At 39.2% G+C, this 11,449-nt stretch overlaps 1 protein-coding gene across 3 annotated transcripts in view; it reads right to left on the bottom strand.

Moving 5' to 3' along the window:
* Positions 1-7,162: 7,162 nt before the first annotated feature.
* The window catches only part of LOC311267039 (lysine-specific demethylase 4A-like), an 18,960-nt gene continuing 14,673 nt past the window's right edge, over positions 7,163-11,449 (bottom strand). For all 3 annotated transcript variants that reach the window (XM_084369840.1, XM_084369841.1, XM_084369842.1), the window contains 4 exons: positions 9,801-9,971; positions 9,532-9,651; positions 8,661-8,753; positions 7,163-8,563 (listed from right to left, as the gene is read on the bottom strand). In XM_084369840.1, coding sequence (XP_084225966.1) covers positions 8,426-8,563; positions 8,661-8,753; positions 9,532-9,651; positions 9,801-9,971 — 522 coding nt within the window. In that variant the 3' untranslated portion in view covers positions 7,163-8,425. The remainder of the gene's footprint in view (positions 8,564-8,660; positions 8,754-9,531; positions 9,652-9,800; positions 9,972-11,449) is intronic.

Genomic DNA, 11,449 nt, shown 5'->3' with positions numbered 1-11,449 from the left:
AAATGGTAATCAAGTACATTTCTCCAACCTTAGACATGGTACAACAAGCTACAAAAAAATATATGTATATTTTGATTACTTACATTTGAGATGCTTCTTGTTTTCTTTTGATTGAAGTATTTATTTTGTATTTTTGCAATAAATGAGCACACTGAGCTTCTTAACAAGGCAAATTGAACAGGCTGCACAAAGGAAACCGGCACGACTCCCAGTTGAATTCACATGACCCTGGTCTGCTCAGTCATGATACGCCCTTCTCTACTGCCCCACATACAAATCACTTTGTTCTTTGTGATGATCCACTTCCTCACATCAGATTTGTTGAGCAGAACTTTTTCACACAGAAGCTCTTTCTCTTAATTTAGCTCCCATGGAAACAGCCGCTAGAAAATAGCAGCACACCAAGGCAGCTAATTAAATATTTCAGCATTCGACGTGTGTCACGGATTTTGGTTTTGCATCCTAAATGAGAAATTACTCGAACTTAAACTAAACGGATGCCTTTTATACACTGGAACGCTGAAAGCATTCGGTGAATGTTGCAGCTAAGTAGCATGTCAGCTGAGAAACAGACCTTCCACACAAAGCATTTTGTCAAGTTCTGACTGTGATAATCTCAAAGACAATGGAACGATTGTTTTCTCTGCATCCATGTTTAGACAACAGCTGCACAAGATGTCTTGTCAAATCTCCTCCATTTATTAGTTTTCAGAAGCTCTTGTGCTTTCACATAGGCAGTACTTTGTCTGCTATAAATAAATACACAATTAAAGAGAGGAACAGCTGATTTCTTCCATAACCTCCAAAGAGCTGTACAGTCTATGTGCAGGTGTCTAATTGAAATCATTGCATCCATATGATGCATGATTCAGAAAAGGTTTTGTGTCTATATTTGTATTCTTCCTGTTGCTTTTTATAGCGTGGCAGACTACCATTGACTTCCTCACACCTGGCAGAGGCTCAGGCGGTGGAGGGAAACCAAGCAGCTCGAGCTGGCATCAACGCCTGTCTGTCAGCAGATGTTATGATCTTGTGTAAGACGTGCAGGATGGGAGCGAAGGAGCACAGAGCCAGCAGTGGTGCTCAGAAGAGGTATCTGCAGAGGATGGTTTACTGACAGTCGTGTGTCAAGGCGTGTGTGTGAGAAAGTGAGATAGCTATCTGCCTATCTCTACCACAACGTAGGTTTGTGCTTTCCTGTCAGTAAAGTAATAGGCACATTTCTCTGACTTCATATCTCAGAGCCTGACATGACCTCCCGAAATAAAATGGAGCAAAAGTACATATATTGCGTAGATTGATTAATTCCAGTTAAACTAGAGTAAATCCCACATCTATGGAAGCTCATTTCTGCCACTAATAGACATAAAATGGTAAAACTTAATATATGAATGACTTAATTTTGACTTTTATTTCATAATCTTGATTTACTTTTTTTTACTATTTATTTATTTATTTATTTATTTATTTATGTCAAACCATGAAGTCAAAACACGACCATGCTGGCAGCTCGATGAGGCTGGACTCATGCTAACACACTGATGTTTAGTAGGTTCACCAAGTTTGCCATCAGTCTATAATGTTAACCTGCTATAGACGTAATTGGCACTTAACATAGACAACAGCTGAGGCAGATGAGAATCAGAAAAGAATTAACTTCTGACCTGACTGTGGCGCTGGATGAAAAGTCAGTGGATCACATTGGCAATGTATCCCAACATGGAAATGAATTTCTGTGCCAAATTTAATGACAATCCCACAGCAGCTAGAATGTCCCCTTCAAGCCTAATCCAACATCAAACTCGACAGCCCTGTTGAAACCACCCATATCTGCTTAACAATGAAGCTCACCAGATCTGTACCAACCAAACACTGGGACAACAAACAATGCAGATGGAATCATAATCTCATTGTGCCGTGAAAGAATAATAGATTTTTATTAAGAGCTGTATTCAATAATTTTTTTCATTTTCTCATCAGGATCCATGCATTACTCCCTGAGAAATTCACGAAAATGCCCTCACTCACAATGTTAGAGAAAGTGAGAACAAATTTCTGCCTCTGTCCCTTTATCCAGATCCGCACCAGAAGTTTACGGGGTCTATTCTGGTCCAAGACCCATCCTCCATCCAAGTTTAATGGGGATCCGTTCTGTAGTTTTTGTATAATCCTGCTGACAAACCAACCAACCAAGAAACAAATAAACACGAGTGAAAACATAAACTCATTTGCTCCTAAACTGACCTTAAAGGACAACACAGTTTCATACTGTTTTTACTTTGTTTATATGTGGCGGACCCTGCCACCTTTCTAGCTTCAAACAGTGTTCTGGGACCTTATTTTCACCTGAGAACAGCTTGTTTATTCACTTATGGAGAAAATCAATATTTCTGAGTTTGAATTTCTTTTCCAAGACTACATAGTGCCCTTATAGTCAAAAATATTTTATTATGTTTTACTATTTCATAATTTTGACTCGCTATCTCATAATATTCATCATATACAGAGGCTTTTTTTTCATTTTTTTTTTACTGTTATTTAACTTTTCATCAGTCCTTTCATATTCCTGGCTAAATTGAACTTCTATAGATACCACAGTAGTGTTGACTCTACTTCCTCAGGTGAGAAAACAACCACTTCTAGAGAATGAAAGCAAAAATATGCTGACTTTGTTCTCAAGTCTTGTCTATAGACCCAGGCACGATATGACCAAATCCTAGGTTGAGACACGAAACTAACAAACACACAATATGCCAAGCTACAAAGGTTTGAAACCAAGTCAGGGGAATAACTTCTTTGATACGTCACGAAAGATTTTCTTTCTCGTCAGAAGTGGTTTGGATTACGTGAGGACAATAGTTTGGTGAGGATGTTGGTACTCATCTCTCACTTCCTATAAACAAGTCACCAACCACCAACCACCAACCAGAAGTGGGAGGTTACTGTATATCAAGAGAACTGAAATGGCACTGCTGGGGTATTTCTTCAAATGAAGTATTGAAGAATTTCCCAGAGGCATTTCATTGAAAGATCATAAAGTCCTTCCATACATTTACAAAGAACTGTTTACTTCCCCGAAGCATCAATGAACAAAGCCGACAACGCTTACACATACTGTGCCCACAAGAAACCTCAATCAGTTTTACCTGCGTGTGTCTTCGTGTGTAAGGAAAGACAAAACAGTCCCTCTTTCAGGCAAGATTGGCATATGTCAGATCTAGTTCAAAGCAAGGGGTTGGATTATCAAATCTCCCTTTCAAATATAAAAACATGTATTTCAAAGTTACAAAAGTACCGCCTGACATCTGTCAAATATATGGAGTCATACGAGTGCCACAAAAAAGAATCAATATTTACTTTTTTCGTATCATTTTGCAGAATTATTCTTCTTTAATGGCTCTCCTGTGACTCCACACATTTAAAAAAAAATTCCCTCTGTGGGAAATGGTGGTAACACTTAATTTTGACGTATTCATCATTTAAAATCATACTAAAAGGAGTGTATTAACACTTAATAACAGCTTCTAGCACAATACAATATGGTTCTAACCCTAACCCTATATATTTTTCAACAACTTATAACTCCTGTTAAGCATGTAACAGTTAATGGATGACTCTTTACTTTCATGGCAACTAAGAACCTTGATCCCTTAATGAAGATTGTGAAATCTGGTAGTTGGACTTTGAGTCACCAACTTTTGTTAAACTGCTTTTTCTAAGGTACAGAACAGACTTTTTATTAAATATGTCCTTGTGAGGTTTATATCATATTCATGAATCTGTCTCTCATTTGTTCGTACAACTAGTCTACATTGTAAAAAAAGACAAGAAAAGGGCTGCCTTAAAATTTGAGAAAACAAGTTGAGGTGATTCAAAACCAACTTTCCTAGTTACATGAACTTAATACTAATCTGTTGAACTTAACAATTGAGTTTCTTACAGAATTCGCTCAGTGAGCAACATAATCTTTCTGCAGTTCAGTCTGCGAAGAGTATACAGGGAGTACCACCCCTTGATCATGGTAGGTAATGTTTCCATTACTATAAAAGTAAACAACCATGGCCTATATCAAGACGTGGTCTATTAAAGACCCACAGCGAGAGTCTCAGGACACTTCTCTCAAACCCTCAAACAATGCATGCTGGGAAGTATACAAATATGCTGATCATATTTCCTTGTTCACTTATTTCTAACTCTGTACAGTTGATTTATCCAACTCATCATTTCAAGTCAAAAGACTTGAGGTTAGAAGAACTTGTGTTTATAACTTCTGAAGTGGTCTTAAAATAAAAAAGGGAGATAAATAAAACTCGTACATTTACGTTAAGTTAATGAGAAAAGATGAGCTGATTCCACTTTTTACAGTGCACATTATACTGTCTTTTAAACTGCTTATTAAGTTATATACTGATTATAAACACTAAATAAGGAGAGTTGATATTCAGTAACAGTTTCCCTTGAAGAGCATGATTTTACATGTCTGTTTCTGCATCCAATGTGTTTCACATTTAATCAGGATATTGCGGCTCCTGCCTCTCGTGCAGACGTGTTCAATACCCACACTGACTGCATCGGGGGGGTCGAGTCAAGACAGGCTTCCATACTGTATAGTGGCAAGCAATAAAGTAATGGAGTCCATAATTCATGTTGTATACGCTCTGCTGCTCAGTTACTTTCCTTCAGGCATTTCATTATATCTGGCGGAGACAGAATGTAGACTGCCTACTGACGGTATATAACATAACATTATATACTGTACAGCTGGATTTATGATGGAAGTTTCCATCATAAATCAGTCAGACAGCTGTTTGTCAGTGTTCATTACAACTGCTCTATAATCCCACCACCACACGTAGGCGGTCCTCTAAATAACAGTGTGCTGACTTTCCTCCCAATACGATGCCAATACTATTGTCAGTCAGAGGAGGAAGTGAGGATTTAGCGGTTAGAAAAACAATACTTGAGGCTGACCGGTTTTCCCAGCAACAGTTGATGTAGTAGCTGGGATATTGGTAGATCAAACATGATGCAAGGGACAATAAAGTGCCCTCTACAGTGGAGAAAACACAAAGTGCCCTCTAGAGTGAAATGCCCTAATCCTAATAAAACTCATGATCAAGAAAGACAGCAAGAAGAACATAAAAAGTGTCTGTGATAAAAGATCAGATTCAACTGTTTTATACTTCCTCCATCGGCTCCAGGAACAGAAAAATGAAAGAGACGTACAGAGCTGCTCTGTGACAATGAATGCTCAGTGAAACTAGTGAAGTGAAATGTTGGTTGGCTTCAGTGGGACAGAATTTGTTGCTACACTGGTTTAAGATGGACAACATCCAACATGTCTGACAGTGAGGAGGTTGGAGGTTACGTGCCAGAGAACTACTGTCTGTCTCAAAGAAGCTAAAATGTTTTTATAAGACTCTACAGTCTTATAATAAATTATGAATTGACACATCTGAAACACGGGAGTTCAAACAGGTTGTAAAGAGTGCAGTGTTAGCGAGAGCCAGGAGCCATCCATCTACTCTAATCAAATTCCAGCAGCGGTCTTTCCCCTCAAAAGACTCGTCCTGCTTTGGCACAGCTGCAGGCCCTCTGGCACAGACATCCAACACCAGTACAAAAATGTAAGAAAGGTTAAAAAAAAGAAATGCAATGCTGGAAAACTGTGAAGGTTCGAACAGAAATACAGTCTGAATCTCAGCGCTCTGATCTGCTTCTTTCTAGGGTTGGTTGGGAAGATAAATTGAAGGTTATTTTTCTGACAGCAAACTTTACTCAAACAGATGATGTTTACAAAGTGTGAGCAGATTTAATGCTGCCTCGGACATACACACAAATAAACCACATCAAAGGTGTGTGCACACCAAATACTCTTGACAAAACGGCAACTTTTCATTACTCTTTACCTCATCCTGGGTGAACAAAATTTAATATCACAGATATTTCTGCAGACGATATTATCATCTTATATCAAAGACGACATGAAGCCATTTTCTCCGCCTTTAAGCCCAAATATTGCCAGTCCTCCATGTCTGTGTGTTAGAGCGTTGCCTCCGCTGCATCGACAGCTCAGCCAGCATTTGTTTTGTTTTCGAAATAAAAGCCCAAAGATGTCATAACAGCTGTTAACATCGACCCAAGCTTACTCTTTCTGCAAAAGACTATTTTAAAGTGTAACCGCGATATTTTTCAAACTGGACACAAGCTGCTCTGCTGCAGACAAAAAGCCCTGCAGAGAGAAGTTAAATCAGCAGAAAAAAAATCACTGGCTGCCCACTGCCCTCCCTGGAGGAGATCGCCACCTCAGCAGAGCTAACAACATCATCAGAGACCCTGCACACCACCTTTGTTGAACGGTTGCCCTCTGGCAGGTGCTACAGGTCTGCCAAAACACACACCTCAAGATTCAGAGACAGTTACTTTGCCAAGGCCATAAACACAGTAAACACAAAATTACACTGAGACCGTTTATCTTAAACATGCTGCTATCTAATCGCACCTTAAACAACCTTCATGTGCAATACTGATTCCTCACTTTTTGTACGTAGTTCTTGTATTTTCATGTTATTCATTGTTTTTGTATTGTCTTTATTCTATATCCTGTGTTTTTGCAGTTGCACTCTTAATTTCGCTAATCTTACAATTACAATAAAGGCATTGACTCCGATTTTCCCATTTTTACCCCAATATTTAAAATTTGATGTCAGAACAGTATTCCCGCATTACACAATGCTCGGATATGTTCACATCTAGCACGGTCAATTAAGGATTTATTTCAACCAAACCAGAGTTGGTGACTGTTAGACCAGCGGAAAGACCGAGATGGTTCTGGTGAGTTTTATCTGGTTTCCTGAACTGAGTTACTAATATCACAGTTTCTGCTAATAGAGTGTGGTGGCTTTAGGGGGTTTCTGGTTAAACAAAAAGGATTTCCTTTTCTTTAACAGAGAGGTCTTGTGTATGGATTCTTTCCATAATGTTGTTGGATACTTACAATAACAATCTGAGCCTGTCTGTACCAAAAACAAGCACTTTAATTGGATGTACTTTGACGGTGCACTGCAGCTGGCAACACAACCGCCTGCTACAGCAGCCTTGGAAAGTACCGAAGTTATCTTTTCAAAGCAGTTACAAAAGACTCGCACAAATGTGACAGTGATCCTCTTAGCACTTCTTTCTTTATTTGGGATCAAACTATAATCTGGTTACACTGTTCATCTCTAGAGCTAGCTTTTATCAGAAACACGCACACACACACACGCACACACACAAAGAACCTAAATTTAGTGGAGGCCATGTGTCTACAAAATAGTAAATGTCCCGCGGCAGGAGGTAACAATAAGTGCTTTTTGCTTTGAGAGGGACTTTTCCAGATTGGCATTCAAACCTTCCAATCCCTATGGAGGAAACATGAGCCTCAACTTTTAAAACAGGATGTCTGAAAACCTATCAATATAATAAATATAAATACATCTGAGGTTTTCTACAGAGTGTGAAAAGGACATGACAAAAATAGCTTTGTTCTCAAACTCAATGCACTCGCATAAATTAAGTGTAATAATAACATTAATTACAACAGTTATAGTAAAGCTTGAGCTTTAGAAAAAACAAAGTCTGCTTGGCCCTTTGAAATGTAAGGCTCGGGCCTTTAAACATGTCTCAGTTTTCTCCTATGTTCACAGTAGACGCACATTGACAGAGAGAGACACTCATGAACCATGTGATGCGATGCATGGAGTGATAAGTACAATCTGAAGATGTGTCAAAAAGTGATCTTGAGATATTATTGTATTTCTTTGGAGTTAAAACTGAGCACGCCTCCTGATGAATCAAATTGTTTTTGTCGTCAACATCTGATTGGCTCAAAGTTTACAGTTTGTTTAACTTCATGAGTGGAAAAACTGATACATTATAACGCCTCCTTTTAAAACCTCATTCCTAAGCATCATTTTCTTCACTGCAAAACATTATGATAAAATTCTGAAAATAACAATAACGAGTCTGTAAATCAAGAGCACAATGTAGAAAGTAGAAAAACTGAGTAATGTTGTATTTACTTGTCAGCTGCTGAATGTGGCGGCAGAGAAAAACAAACACCATGCTCCAGTAAGAAGGTCCAACCTTATCCATATTTAATAATTCACTGATGGCTTCTTCCTGAGAAAAGGAAAAAAAATGTAATGGAGGAAGAAAACATAATCCATAGCATGTGATGGGAAACGGAAGTCTAAGCATATTATTGGATGCACACAGGAGTCATTTAAAGTCCCAGCCGTAGTTTATAAATATGTAGCCTGACAGGCTGTGGAAGAAGGAGGAGGAAGAGGAGGGGGAGGATGGTCGTTCCTATGAAAACTGCTAACGACGACCTGGGGCTTCATGTCTCTGTGGTGAGTTGATGAGGGGGTGAAAGAAGTGGACGTCACTCCATGATGGTTCGGTAGATGACAGGCTCGATGTAGTCCTCTCTGTATCGAGAGTTGATAACCCGTTGCCTTTTGGAGTTCTGCTTGACGTCGCTCTGGGAGAAGAGCTCGAAGCGCATGTCTGACGCCACCGACTGAGGACCGAACACAACATGGGAAACAGAAATGAGTGCTCGCTGATGATCTATTCAGAACTCTATCTTAGCATAAAAGGGTTCGACTGTAAGTTACCATTCGTGACTTGACTCGTTTGGGCAGATCCTCATCTAGAGCGTAGATATCATCTCGCTTCACAGAGCTTTGTGATCCGTCCTCAAACTCCACCTGATTGACACACACGTAAACATGTAGTTAAGTGAAACCATTAATACACATACAATGTGCATGAAAATCCCATTCACCAGCATGCATCTGCATTAAAGGTGCACTATGTAGTTTTGGGGAATTCATTTTAATCAGAAGAGAAAGATCTTAAGTGAATGATGAACAAACTCTTTGATTTCATGACTGAAAAAACAAACTGACCATAAAGGACAACACAACTTCATACTGTTTGACTTTGTTTATATGTGGCGGACCCTGCCACCTTTCTAGCTTCAAACAGTGTTCTGAGGACCTTATATTCCTCTGAGAACAGCTTGTTTATTCAGTGAGTTTGTGTTATTACCTGACTGATACTGTAAATATTAAAATTCTGAGTTTGAATATCCTCTCCAAAACTACATAGTGCCCCTTTAAATAGTTATTTTTATACATGTCAGTTTCAGCACTTCACTCACATGCTGCAAGAAATCACACAGTGTTAAACTAAGTAATGAAACATGCATCATTATTTCACTCTGATAGACCACAAAGCAAAACAAGACAGGAAACTGCATAATAAGACAAACCAAAAAGAAGAACTATACTTTCATTAAGATGTCAAGTGTTGATGAGCAACCTCATTTATTTTAACGTTTCCCCAACATCGTTACTTTAAACCTCACAGACCGGCCTCATGTTGAGGATGAAGGAATAAAACAAGCCTCTTAACTGGGTGAGACTTTTACACGTCACTGCCAGTGAGACACAGAGAGAGTGAGAGACAGATGAGGAGCTTTACCAGGTACATAGGGATGGAGTGTGACGCTACAAACTTGGCTCCATATATCAACCCATCTGTCCATCGCACTTGGACAGCGTCTCCTTCTTCAGGTGGACCGAGTCGGACACAGTCACGGTTCTGAAAAGACAGCGAATAGTGAACTCGGGCTGAAACAGGAAACTTAAATTACATTCACTCCCATCTGTGAATATTAGTCATACTGAGTTTATCTGTGTTTTACATCTTTTCACTGAACAGAGTAAATGATTGGAAGCAATTCTATTAACCTCGATGTCCTCTGGGAAGAGGTTGTCGCTGTAGGACCCGTCGTCGAACACAACCTCGTAGAAGGTGGCCGTGCTCAGCTCCACCACCTCGCTCTGGTAGTAGCGACCGTTTTTGTGTTTGCAGATGACCCTCTGCCCCACTGCCAGCTCCCGCATGGACGCCTTGTTACGCTGGGGGACAGAGATTTAACGTTACTCTTAAAGCTTGTAACTGCGCATTGCCAACTGCTTTATGGAAGATAAGTGTTTGCAGTGCAATAAACAGCAGGATTAAGCAATTGTAATGACTTAAACAATGTTTGGACAGTAATGTGTACCCATGAAGTTGCACTGGTCTGCGCATGGTATGACATACACAGGAGGAGTACAGCCGAGGACAAGCCCAGACTCGTAGTCACATAACTCAAAGCCACAACAGCAGCAGGAGAAACCTTCACACCAGTTAATTTTCATTCACTGAACATCAATTCTGTCGTTGCACTTCTTTTGACAGGACCAAACAGATGTCTGCCTCCTCCAATTAGTGAAACAAAGCAGCATGAACACGTACAAAAGAAAGGATCCCTGAGGTCCTTTTGGAGGGCGTAGAAAAAACATCTTACAGCTATTATCGTGCTGCACGGCTGACTAAACTGGTTAATAGCTGATATAGCTAATTATATTCAGTATTAAATGTGACTGGAAATACTACCAAATATACAGGGTTTCCACACCTTCTTAAAAATCAATTATTTTTTAAGGACTTTCCAGGCCCAACACCCTGAAATCCACAAACTCACAGCATAGTTTGACAGACGGATTAAGGGTTAGTACTGTTACAACACTTACAGAAGCTCACATACAACAGCTACATTTCCAAATATATAAATATAAAAAAATAATTAAAGAAATAAATAAAAGATTTTTTTCACCTGAAATTGCCACAAAATTTCAAGGATTGCATTCTGAAAAGCACAAAAACAAATGACTCGCAGTTCTTTAAAGCTTCGATTACGACAGTAAAAAGTGATTTCACTGATTCTACAGCAGGAAAAACGGCATTAACTGAGCAGCCAGAGTAAATGTTGGCATTATTATCACCTTATGACGTAATTAACAATAACCTGTGACACACTTTAGGTCCCTGAAAAATCTGATCCTCTGAAAAAAAATTGTACTCTGAACTTGTTTGGGCCTGCAGATTACATCACCTTCCAGCTGTAGGAATCACATGGAGGGAAACAGAAATTACTATGAGAAGCTGAAAAAACTTTACAAGCAACATTGTTGTCAACATTAGTGGCATTTGTTGAATAAAATTTGAGCATCTCAAAAGGTAATCAAGCCACAAAAACATGACTGAAATGTTAAACTAGCGTAAACTTGTCTGTCTGTTCTCAAAACAAGGTAGTTTGACCTTTCAGTTAAACTTCCTTATCTGAGCTAAACAGCGAGATTAGACACAGAGCGACAAGTGAGAGCATGTCACATGGCTGGATTTTTGTTCCTTCTCACAAGAAATGCTCCAGTTAACCCTTGTTTCTCACAAAAAACATTATTTGACAATTTCAAGGGATTTATTAAAACATGGCAACCAGTCCTGGACACAGTGGACCTTCTCTGCACTGGACTATGTTCTATCCAATTAAACACATTGGCTCTGACCACAG

This window comes from Pagrus pagrus (genome assembly GCF_965226575.1).
Source record: "Pagrus pagrus genome assembly, chromosome: 12".
Taxonomy (NCBI): Eukaryota; Metazoa; Chordata; class Actinopteri; order Spariformes; family Sparidae; genus Pagrus; species Pagrus pagrus.
Note: the sequence above shows the minus strand (reverse complement) of the source record. Positions and strands in the feature narration are given on the sequence as shown.